We start from the raw sequence: 13,854 nt of genomic DNA on the forward strand, positions 1-13,854 counted from the left end.
CCTACAATTACACCGTAGATGTATGTAAATACGGTGACAAGGAGGTAAATAATACTCAAGTGGAGCGGCAAGTATATAAATAATAATCGTGGACCGTCGAACGTAGGCGTTAGTCCAAGTTTGATCGAAGGTCATCCGTGTCGAACGAAGCTAGGTAAACGGCGACATTTGTTTCGATACCACAATGTCATTAAAGAGATACGAGATATAAAATTATGTATTCGTCAATAACAGAAACTCACACCCGATGATCTCCAATTCAAATATAGACATAACGTACTATGTGTATCATCGGAGCGAGCGGTTCGTTTAGTGAAATCGACAAAATAATAGTAAATTCGCTCTCGCGTCGAAATGTAATTAACTCAATTAAATGAAGTGGTTAATAGCTGCTCGGTGATTTTACGGTCCCTTAAAAGGCGAGTTCTCGTTAAACTGAACAACAGAATTTAGCTACTGTTATTAAACTAATTTAAAGTAACAAGCGTATTATTAAAAGTTAACTATCCAAACACATATACTTCCTCGAGTACTTCAAAAGTCGAAACCGTAGAGCTATTCTGTAACAAGAAACTAGAATCACGACTCAGAAAACGAACGTGAAATGATAGAATTTTATATGTGACATTGACCATAATAATTATAAAATTTACGTATCAAAATTGTAAATCGATTGTCAACATTTTACGAGTGAGATACAAATAACTCTCACAGAATCGCAAAGCAGTTGTATGATTTTATTCGATTGTTTAATTTATAATATGTTCAACATAAGGCTATGAAGACGAATTCGTTTATAAGGAACTTTAAACTAATAGTAATATTCATTTTAGGGAATAAGAGCCTAAGATCCCTAATATCGATCAAGTTTACATAATCATGCTTGTTAATATATCAGTGGCACGCGCTCCTTTTAAATACCAATTCAGAATTCTAAATGAAATAACGCACAATGTATTATTTTCAACAGCCCATAAATAACCCGTTTGGCGAACGCCTGCTTTCGAGTTTAAGAAGAATATTCAGACTTTATATATGCAGATGCAGGTTTTTTGAAATACGTAACGCAGAACTATAAACTGTAATCACTTCAGGCTTCCTTACGATTTATATAAAAGTAATTTATTAACCAGTTCCATTTGCAATAGACAAATATATAAAATAATAAAGCCTTTATTCCCATAACCTCATTTTCCATTTCTAATGTTTGTATTCGATAGATAGAAATATATCATTATTAAAATAAAAACATTCAAAGGTCTCGCAACTCATAAAAATTGCAAAATTTCTTCCATTTCGTTGTTATTAGAAAGAAAATTACCGTTTTCGAAAAGATTATACGTGTCCGCAAAGTACTAGAGCTTGTTGACGCTACTGGTAACAACGTGATCTTCTGCATATGAGTCGTAGAATGACATAAGAATATTAAGCCCGAATAATATATTGTAAAACAACTTACATAAATAAATAATACTTTTTCAAAACTTATTCTCCTTGTATATAAAATATTTTGACATTCTTTATTACATAATTACATAAAACTAGTATAGTTTAGATTGCGCAACATTCAAGGAAAGTATCTATACAAAAATATACAAAATTATTAAAAACCGGACTGTAAGGAAAGTGAGGAGAAATTACTTATTCGTGTTGCCTTATAATTGATGTTTTTTTTATATAATTATTCAAACGACATATTTATTCATAATCATGTTCAATTTAACGATGCATCGTTTTATATAAAAATGTTTTCATAACCGCACTTACTATTGAACACGTTTTGATTTATTCGAAGACCATTTAAGATCTTGATAGTGATTAATTTCGTTCAAATAAAATTAATCAAATCACTTTAAAAACATAATCAAAAGATAATTTTAATATAACAAGCTTATTTAATTTATTGTAAGGATATTGATATCCAATCACAGACTATGATACATTCGCGTGGAGGCGTTAAAGAAGCGCTTATAATTCAAATTTTGTTTAACTTTGCTTTCAAATAAAATATGATAATTTTCAATTTAAATTATGATAATTGAAGGCTAGATATGTTTTGGACTGAAACAGACACGAAACAGAGTGAAAGTTACAAAAAAAATATGCCCATATTTATGTCTACTTTTGTAACACATATTTACATATAAATATGGTCTATTTACACAATCCGTGTTTTATATAATAACGAACAACTACGTACATGTACTCCTGAAACTGTTTCATTTGTTACTTTTCATAATGTAAACGTGACGATAACATCGAACGTTTTATCTGAGAACGTAGTGAATTAGAATGAGAGGATCGGAAACGATCCGATATCGTGTCTGAATATATAAAAAAAAACAGGTCCTTGTCTAAAACATTTCACGTACCCAACTAAAGCGATCTAATACCAATTGAATACATATTAAAAGTTTATTTGTAATTAGTAAAAGAAAAAAATATGAGGGTTTGTTTTGTACATCAAGATGTGGTTAAGGTTAAAGTTACAAATTGTACAATAAGACAACAGATAACAATTAATGAATTCGTTTATAGAAGATACCAAAATGTATGAAAATCATAAGTGATAAAAGTTTGACGAAAATTACAATCGAATCGAATGCTTATTCGAAGCCACGCTTCTAATTGGCTATTGTGTTACAATATCGTATCGAACATTACGAATACAAACATATTGTACATATTTCATAATTTCGTCGGACAATTCTTGCCTCTCACTTTGCTATCGTTATCTATATAGTAAAACTGTTAAATTGTCGCGTGTTAACTTAATATACACAGATAAAAAATAGGTTAAGGAGACCATTCATATTGCGTCAGTATATCTTTTAATTTGTTTATGCGTGAATATAAATGCCGATTAGTTGATAGAAAATATACTGATTGCTTTTCATAAACGGTGATTGACATCTATTTATCAGCAGTAATGTTTAGTGGATATTTGAAATAAAATTTTGGCTCAAATAGTATATTTAATTAGTTTTAGTAGGACATCGGAAGTCGGAGCAGCGTCTAAGTAATAACACTTTTACGCTTTTATATAAGTCTCGCTTAATTTATTTATTTCGCAAACAAACATCTCTGTTTGAATATTTAAATCAACACACTGATGGCTCTAAATATGTACGTCCACAACAAATATTTAACCATAAATCATTTATATCAACATACGTATCACATTGGCGTATTGTCGATACAAAAGAAAATACAATTTTCTATTCTGAAGGACAAATAGTAATTCATCAACTGACGTACTGAATATTAAAAATAAACGTCTTCGAAATCAGTCCAAAAAGTGCTTCTTTAAAATGTAGGAATTTCGAAACGTATATTTTAATAAAATTTAGAAGATATGCTCCTATTATTTAAATACAAAGCATGTATGTATGTAAAGCAATAAATTAACTAATGCATATTAAAAATTTGTTAACCTGTTTTGTAATAACTGTAGTTTTATAGAACTACCTCATAGTTAATATAAAAAAATAACATCATAGAATATAGGAATATCTCCACGCCATGGACATTAGACTCCAATTAAAATTATAAACATAGTAAAATAATAACTTAAGTATATATGTATTTGTGTAGACTAAAGTCACGTTATAGATATTTGATGATTATTAGAAAAATAATATCAAGAAAATTAATTTAATTCGTGAAATAGAGCAACTGCTGTTTTTCATTCCGGTATTTCTCGTTAAGATCCATTATACATTCCGTTTCATTTCGTTTAAAATTTAACTTTGGGTCCACTGGATTTAATTTACCTTTATTAGAAGATTAGTTTGTCGTTCTTGCATTTCTATACTAAAACTGTCAAAACCTTAATATTCAGATAAAAGTTCCCTGGCGATTGAAAAATCGGCAATTGTATTATCTTTTAAAAAACCGAATAAAAAGAATTGTTTTGCAAGAGATCGTCGACGAAGCATTTTATGTCGACGATTTTTTTAAAACATTTTATGCTTTAAGTTTAAATATAGAGCTATTTTTAAAGCGAGGTTTTTTTTTAAATTTATATAATAAACCACTTAATTTTTTATAGGTACCGTAAGAAATACTAACCATTCATAAGACAGCCAATGCGCCGATAACCATGGGTTCTAAGATGCTATATACTTTATGTCTGTAATTAATAACTCATTTTAATAGTTGGCGGTTAGATAACTAATGAGTTGGTTCTAACTATTGTGTATATTCAGCTATTGTCATATTTTTTATTGTACATAGATTATACGTTACATTGTACATAGATAATAAGACACGCAAACAAACGGAAATAAATCAAGACGGTATTTATAATTAGGTGTATGTTAAGGACTGACGGGAAAAACTATCAAGGCTACCTGTGTTGTCATTGTTGACGATGGCAGTGTAACAAACATACGGTAGTACGTAAGGGTGAGTGTATCAGTGTAACTACAGGCATAAGGGACATAACGTATTAGTTGCCAACGTGAGGGCGCATTGGCGATGTAAGGAATGGTTAGTATTTCTTACAGCGCCATTGTCTATTGGCGGTGGTGACCACTTACCATCAGGTGGCCATATGCTCGTCCGTCAAAATATGCCATAAAAATAGTATGCTCAAGCTATCCCAATCTGTCCCATAGTGACGAAGAGTTATTCCTTTGATATAGGTAGACGGACCACCTGACGGTACGTGGTCACCATCTATACACATTGGCGCTGTAAGAAATATTAAGCATTCCTTACATAGACAATCGCCAAAAACCTTAGGAGCTAACATGTTATGTAACCCTTCAAAACACAACAATATTAAGTATTCCAGGCGGTAGAATATTTAATGAGTGAGTGGTACGTACCCAGATGAGCATGCAGAAAGCCCTACCACCCAGTCAATATTTACCGCTGGTTTTAGTGGACAGCCTGGCAATCAGCCAGGGTCCTAATATATCCCCCTCCCTTAGACTTAGCGGTGAATAGAAAAAGTGGTTCCAGCTACAAATTAAAAAGGAAAAGAGTATTTTTTTTGGAAGAATTATGTGCGAGGGTTCACTATAAATAACTATGATTAACCATTACACAAAACGTATTTCTGGGATGATGTTATAAACGATTTAAAAAAAGATAATCAAGCGAGGACACAAATCGATAAGTCGCAATAACTTGGTATCAAGTCGACCAAGATCAAATATTGAATTTACGTAACGCCTTCGACACATACAGAGACTAATATCTATAATGTAATGAATACACGTACATTTGCATACAACGAATGTGATCATCGTCTCGTATCGTGTCTAATTGTGTATTTATAATTATCAATCACAGCTAAGATTAACATCAAAAGATTTCACTTACATCAAGTGGGAGAAGCGAAACGTCAATGTCATAAATCTTAATTTTTTTTAATGCGATTTTTATATTGATTATGTTAGGTTAGTTAAACTGCTTCGTTTGTCTAGTGACAAATATATAGCCGCAGATGCCAAGGTACTGGGTTCAAAATGTTGGTGTTTCAGTACAGCCCGGAAACTGGGAGTTGGAAATTGAGGTGTGTACACAGCCTCAAAAAGCTCATAATGCCGCTGGTCCGGTGTCTAAATTATTTTCGATCGTATCGGATTTGCCGTCACATCGGATTATGAGAGTGAGGGAACAGAGTGCACCTGTGTTTGCGAGTACACTTGTGCATTATAAAATGTCCTGCGTGGACGAAATCGGTAAGGAGAACATCATAATCATCATTACAGTTTCATGTCCAGATAGCTCCTAGCAATATATCATTTAAAGTTCAGATCAAACATGAGATCTTAGTTTATTTCTATACGTATATTTATTTAGAGTGACGCACTAGGAAATAACTAATACGAATAGGCCAACATTATTATCGAAGTGTCCATGAAGGCTACGCTTAACACTCGCAAAATTTCATACAAGCTACTAGTACTAAGCGTGCGTGTAATTAGAGGCCAAAATTTGATCACTATTATACACGTTCTTAGCTTTGGCAGTATTGAAATAATCTAAGCGTGTGACGAAAAATCCTTATTAATTAATCAGTTTCGCTTTTTTTTCTTTGGTATCGGTAGGCGGACGAGCAAATGGGCCACCTGATGGTTAGTGGTCATCACCGCCCAAAGACAATGGCGCTGTAAGAAATATTAACCATTCCTTACGTCACCAACGCACCACCAACCTTGTGCCTGTAGTTACACTGGCTCACCCACCTTTACTGCTGTTTGGCATGTACATTAGCTTTATAGAAGATACTGCATCACACTCCTGCCTAGCTCGCAATATGCTCAAACGCCCACTAATTTAAATTGTATAATAAACGAATAATTTTTAAATTAAAATCCATCCACGTTATACAATGTAATGTCTACTTAAAAATGTCTAACTAATTATGACAAAAAGAAACAAATTAATAATAATCACCCGGTAATTAATGTTCATAAGCAAGGCCGTATATTAACAGCGGTTTCCATTAGTAGTAGAAAGACGTGGAGCTAATACTTGTTGACTTCCAGGCAGAATATATTATATAGGATTTGGCTAACATAATTTTGTATTTTAAATTCTGATATAGAGTAACTACTGAGTTTCTTGCCGGTTCTTCTCGGTAGAATCTACATTCCGAACCGGTGGTAGCTTTACTTAATATAGTTTGTAAAATGACGATTCAAAAGTGCTTGTAAAAATCTACTTGAATAAATTATATTTCGGTTTTGATTTTGCTGAAGGGCAACGATTATGTTTGCATTTCGATTGCGATAACGTGATAATTTGTAGCTATTTCTTTTGATTGGTAAAAAACCGACCCGCGGTTTTTTTTGCCGTTTCTTCTCAGGTAAGGGTATATGTTTTTTCCAACCGGTGAACACGAGCAATAGCTTGTCAAATTAAATACTATCACCAGTAAGTGTAATGCTTCTATATCATAACGAATTTGATTTGTTTTGATTTTGATTTGTAAGTATAATTGGCCTACTTGGTCATAGATAACTACCATATCATACGCATGCAACTAACATGGTTACAAATTAGAAGGACTCCTTTGTGTGATTACTGTACAGCAGCATGACAGATTACATAGTATTATTAATTATAGCGAAAAAATATCCCACGGGTAGTACGGGTTGGTGCATACATGACACGATCATTCGACACGTGGAGGTCTCCTCACGAGGTAATCCTTCACAGCAGAGCACGAGTATATGTAATTATATATACAAAACAAACACAAGATAATTTGTATAGGTGGTTTTCAGGTAAAATTGATAGAACCAGCAATCTATTTATTATACATTATATACATTTCTATAGAAATAAATAAAAAATATTTATTAGTATCAAAATATTATAGATATATATTAAGATAATATTAATTAAAAACGAAATCATCGAATATGAGTACGAAAGAGGAACTTTAAAAATAGCTCTCCTTAAAATAACGCTCAGATGAAAAGGACCAATAAGTATTTATGTGTGATACGATATAAGGCAAGAGAAAGATAATGATCCGTGTCAAGGAAAGCGTAAAATATATACATTATCTTATGTAAATTAAAAAAAAAAATCCTCGATCTGTATCTATGTTTCCTTGCGAATCCTAAACATTTATAGATCTAACGTAACGTTGGTAAACATGATCCATTAAATAGACTGTTAGTGTCATACAATCAGTTCACTACCAAGTCAATATTAGTAGATTTGTTGCTATTTGTATCAGTAGGTCTTTAAGACTAATGTTTATTTACTGCGTAATATTATGTTTAATAAAATTTAGCATAGTGCAATGTATTTATTTACACGTCACCTAGTACATTTATTTTTTAAATATTATTATATTTTACTAATTTTTTTTTCATTAATATTTTTTTTATTAATTATAGAATTTGTTTAGAGCGTGATTCGCCTTTGAAAGTAAAAGGCATCACACTCGCATGTATCCGGTGATACTAAACCATTTCGCTGGGCGTAAATTAATACATTATTATATTTTTATTCAGAATTAAAAAAAAAATACTCTAGGTAGAGTATTTATTTTTGTTACTAAGAAAGTTACTAAGAATCCTAACAAGAATTAATATATTTGACTATATTATTGAAGAATAGTTTTTATAACGCCTGATATAACTTGTAACGCAATATACCGTACATAGTCGTTGTCATTATTTAGCCAATCACACCACCGGTATGTATGTCCTGGCAGGCCATTGGTCAAACTATATTCTTACGTTATATTATTTAATATAACGAAATTGTATTATTGTATCTGTTTTCAATATTACATTTAAAAAAAAAACATAACTGTCGCGTTGTTCATCGGGATAGTGTTGGCAGGCAGTTCCAATTTTTTTTTTTTTTAATTCGTCCATTGGCATATCTCCTAAAGTCTTCACACTGTTGTTATATTGCGCGAAAACATCATCACCTAACCTTTTTTTAAATGAATATCCACTCTCTGCATTGTTCCTTTATAAGGAATACCGTTTCCACTTAACCAGAATTATATTATTAAATACGATCGCTATTCGTGATTTTGACTCGGAAGCAGGACTTCACCCCCGACCCCTTGGCGACTCACTACTCGAAAAACGGAGACGGTACCGCTTGATTTTATTGATAAGTATCAGCCATCTACACGGAACGTGTTAAGAAATGGTAAGGCACGCCAAGAAAAAGGACATGATAAACGACTATCAATATCAAGAAAACATTAATTGAATAACATCGGAATAACTATTTTTGATTATAGAAAATTTACTCCCTCGTCGTTTATAAACACGCAAGATGAGTATTCGCTTTCGTAAATAATAAGTTTATATCCAAATCCGAAAGGCCATATACGGAATAGTAAAAAAGTCATTTTAATTGTCATGAGACTCGAGTTTGAGACTAGACTAGTATTTCTTGCTATTCGTTATAGTCCGGATTCATCCACTCCCAAATTAAAAAAAAATCATCCTGTATAGTATAAGTATATGTCTAGCAATAAAATGCAGGAACATTAAAATAGCATAGTAAAACTTATAAATAATATGATATAACAATGAAAAGGACAAAACATCTTTGAAGAAACAATAATAAATAATATATTTAAGAAAAAAAGTTATGTTTCCCTATGACCATTTTCTGTACCCCAATAACGTGGGTGCAAAATTTTTTGGTGAGTAATTGAGTAGTTAGGACGTGAAAGCGTTACAAAAACTGACTTTCGCATAGATCATATCAATTATTTTATCTGTTGAATAGCTTTTTTTTTTAAGTCAAAAATATAAGGACTATCTGCAGTCCTTAGATATAATTTAAATGTACTTATTAATATGACAAAATTCAGTTAGCATTTACATTAACTTTGTTAAATTTACTTTCAACATTGAAGTAAATGACATATATATTTTTTAAACAGAACATTCGCAATGCATTTTAGTTTTATAACATAAACAACCTTTTTATAAGCAAAAAATAAACATTATCTAAAATTAATAGACAAATCGCAGTTCTGACTAAATCATGCGGTATTTACGGTACTAGTTTATGTTTTTTGCAAAATGCATAGCCATGTTTTTTTTAATCATTATATTAAACATACATAGAATTATACCCAAAATATGTAATCAAATACTTCCAAAAACCGACACAAAAAAAAAATAGAATATTCGCACACAGGCAAGTAATAAAAAACAAAAACAAAAAAAAAAAAATCTAGAATAAAACATTCAAAATATAATACAATAATTATTGTATATTTTTACATATAAACAAAAAAAAAAAAAAAAACGTCGAGCAAACAAATCGATTTCCAACTAAAACTCTCGTATTTTACAAAGTGGGTTAATTATTACATCGTGTGACAAAATATCGTAAAGATTGAATTAACTTGATACACTTACGCGTCGAACGATAAGTATTCGGAAGAACATGGTCAGTGGACTGAGACACGGTAAAAATGCGTTACACTCGAGTGCATTCACACTTTGATAATGTTTTAACACGAATTTTCTGATACGTTGTAATGTGATTTGCGATTATCTGTGGTCGTTCGTAAACATTTTTAATCTGTTCACAACCAATATCTGTAATACTGACGACCAATGGTATACTGAAAGTTACCTGATTGGTCGATATAAACAATCTTTATTTTTACGGGGAATGATGCCATGACTAAAGGATGCTGCTTCAATATGAATATTCATCAATACAAGTACTCTTTTTACTAGACATTTCCGAAAAACATAATCTAGAAAGGATATTATAGGCTACGAGGGTAATTATAACAATCACCTAAAGAGACAGAATCGTATATGCGACTTATATATGACTTTTATTATATGCCGTTGAACGATTGAGGATTATCTTATAAAATATTTTTAACTAATAAAAATATCATTCACTGGATCGTGTACTTTGTGCGTGTATGTGTAAAATATGTGTATATTACTAATAAAAATAATGAAAAATCTTACATTAGCTGAATCCGGTATTTCGATGGACTCGCTGATATCATTTTGTCTGGAATAAGAGAAATAAAATAAAAATTACTTAATATTCTATATACAACTTTATTGTAAAATCAAAGGTTGAGTGACTGATTTTATCAACACACGATTTAAGCTATTACATGTACACTACGCACACATGAAATATGGAAAAAACCATAAGGGAAATCCCCTATCAATCTTTAAATACATCTAACCGAATAAAAATTATATATGTACGTTTAGGAGATTTGATATACGTTTCGATACACACAAACATATTTTTTAACTCTTGAAATACGAAGTCGTCATGGATATTACTAATTTATTAAAAAAACAAACTATTGTGTCATCGTTTGCAATTATTTTTAATATTTTATATGACGCAACAAGTGTGCTCGAAGTTATTCAGTAATTGAATAAAATATTATAATTTTAATATATTAAAAAAGATTATATATTTTTCCTAATACCGAACATTACAAAATAACCAATAATAAACGCTTATCGAAACAATGAACATTATTTGGAAAACATCCTTACCTCATGTATTGGGAATGATCGTGTATTTTCTGATTGTGTTCAACATTCGGTGGAGGAGTATACTTGACGGCCGACGGAAAAGCTGATGCAGCATCACCTATTTGCTCCATCCTGAAAACATTTGACAATATATTATTATTTTAGGATGTTAATTGAAGTACTACTAAGTATTAGAAAGTTATAAAAAATATACTACAAATTAATCAGAAAAATATTTATACACTTACGGTTTCTGTGGCCTAAGTTCAGACGAACAGAGATTACGTAAGTAATCATCACATTCACGTTGTTTTTGAATTTGGTACTCCTTCAACAGTTCCCTCCTGAAGTCACCGTCTCCTCCAGGAGTTAAGGTCTCAAGCTGCTGAGGTAGTCTCTCCGCTATAGAGGAACGTTCAGCAGAAACCGGAGCTGTCGATATCGAAGTCGAAGCAGAATAATCCTGTCCCCTATGTTCCGGCGTTGTAGCATTCGACGCACCGATACTACTCGCCTCGCTCGCCTTTGTATATTCGCCAATCGGCTTCAATTGTTCATCAATTGGTTTCAACGATTCATTTAAACCATTGTAAATACTGTCACCGTTTTTATTGTCAAACAATCTATCGACAGACGTATTCATCAATTTACTGCCTTTGATTCCAGTGAGATGAAAGCCGGCGAAATATGATGACGACGGTCCATAGTCGATAGCGGATAGAGCCATTACCGCTGGGTGTCGAGGAGCACCGTCTGGGAGTGGTCGGAGTGACCTCGTCATAGCGTCCGCCGCAGATCTCGGTCTTCTAAACGGCATTGCCAAGTGCGGAAATGTGCGTGGTTTAATAGGCGTTACTAGCATATGTTCCGTCCATGATGTATGCAACGACGGCCGTTCTAATTTTTCAACGTCCACGTTCAACATTCTCTGTTCAAACGGTACACTGAAAGTCTCCGCCGGAATAGACTGCAGCCATGAAAGCAAACTTAAATCCGACTCGTCAAACCCGGAGCCATCTAGGAGTCGGGAAAAGTTCACCTCATTCGACTGTGCCTCTTTCGAGCCAGTTGCTTTCGCTTGACAATAGTTTACACAGGATTCATATAAAATTCCCTTAATCAGCAATTGCATCAAGCGATCGTTTTTAGCACATTTTGCTGGTGAACCGCTCGATGAAGACTTCTTGTCGCATGGTAAAAATTGTTCCACTAGAGGATATACCTCTCGAAAGCATTGCACTCGTGCATTACTAGGGTTCCATTTCTTGAATTGTGCGTGATCAGTTATACTAGGTAGCGTCAAAAGTAGACATAAGTTAGAATATTCTTCTTTAGAAGGCGCAATTTTTTCTAGATCGCTAAGAACTTTGACGACTTCATCCACAATGTTCTCAACATTGTTGTATGCTTTTATTTCAGATCGGATGCATAACAGTTCTATATATTTATGTCTAAGTATAGCATAATTAAATTTATTAGCTTCAAAAGCTTTAAGTGCGCTAAGCGGTTGAATAAATTCTAACACATCATCCCACTGGCCGTCGAGAATAAGCTGGCGAAGGAACAGCACGTCGTCAGCATAATTCCCATTAATGACACCTGTCTCCCTTTCCAAGGATAACTGCGTGATGTGGAGGTCACGGTTATGTAAGAACTCCAGTGTGAGACGGACTACGTCGTCCTCGCGTAGATTCAAGTGTGTCGACGGCATTATTCCTCTTTTGCTTAGGCTACAACAAAAAAATAAATTGAATAGGAAAATACATATAAGCCAACCCAGAAAAAAGGGAATTCATTATATATAAAGATATATATGATTAGTTAAAGACCAGCTAATTACTTTCCGACTTAAAAAAAGGGTATTATATTAGATTTTTTCTGAAATACAATTTTATATTCAATAAAATATTATGAATTATTATGTATTATGGACAAATATTAACCTAATTGAACTTATAACTCATTTTGCATAGTGCAATATTTCCGAAACCATTAAAAATATTGAACACAGACAAAATATAATATAAGTGGTAACTTATACTTGATATTGCCATAAAGATAATAATCATGAAATGTATTTTCTTATGAACAATTAACCATTTTTACATAAGTAGTAGTTTCATACTAGCAACAACGGAAATTTAATTATTATAATTAGACATTTCTCTCAGCAATTTAAAATAAAGATTTCCTAACAATTAAAATAAAAGTAATAAAAAAATGTTTTAATTAGTAATACTTTTATTTAGTAATGATTCACTTTTTGAATGAATGGATTAATTAATCTTTGTTTATATTCTGTATCCCGACACTATTCATCCTATTGACTTGAAACTGCATATACCTAGTTGCTGTTGGCACTTGTGTGAAGATTTCTGGCACAGTACCATCAACATACAATAGGTGGGTATCTAATTGTAACTAATAATTGGCAGACAGATTGCAGCAAATACCATTAAATAGCAATTTAATAAACTATAGTGCCAACCATACAACTCAGCATTTTCTTAAATTGTATCTGAGGTTTATTGATTGTTAGTCAAAAAATGCATTTACGATCAGATGATAAAAAAAACAGAAATGAGATTATTTAATATATTATATAACTACAATACAATACATTAGATAAATAAAACTAAGTCAATAAGATTTATATCTGATAAATGATAATACTAATGCCAGATGTCTAATAGACATTACAGTTATCTGACAAATTGTTATCTTTGTAAAGAGATTCTTATAAATGTGACAATCAAACAAAAAAGCATACATTTATACTTTCATACAATAATATGCTATAAATATAAATGGTATCCTTGGAATACTAATTTGCCATAGTTTTGACTTAAAACTTCTTACTTCGACTGTGACATTT

General features: G+C 32.0%; 1 protein-coding gene across 1 annotated transcript in view; it reads right to left on the minus strand.

Annotated features, from left to right (window-relative positions):
* Positions 1-13,854, minus strand: part of LOC113403966 (WD repeat-containing protein 47) — a 54,881-nt gene that overhangs the window by 40,223 nt on the left and 804 nt on the right. Inside the window, exons 2-4 of the mRNA XM_026644657.2 lie at positions 11,228-12,709; positions 11,001-11,111; positions 10,446-10,491 (exon numbers count right to left, since the gene is read on the minus strand). Of these exons, the coding sequence (XP_026500442.2) occupies positions 10,446-10,491; positions 11,001-11,111; positions 11,228-12,690 (1,620 nt within the window). The 5' untranslated portion in view covers positions 12,691-12,709. The remainder of the gene's footprint in view (positions 1-10,445; positions 10,492-11,000; positions 11,112-11,227; positions 12,710-13,854) is intronic.

Source organism: Vanessa tameamea, chromosome Z (genome assembly GCF_037043105.1).
Source record: "Vanessa tameamea isolate UH-Manoa-2023 chromosome Z, ilVanTame1 primary haplotype, whole genome shotgun sequence".
Lineage (NCBI taxonomy): Eukaryota > Metazoa > Arthropoda > Insecta > Lepidoptera > Nymphalidae > Vanessa > Vanessa tameamea.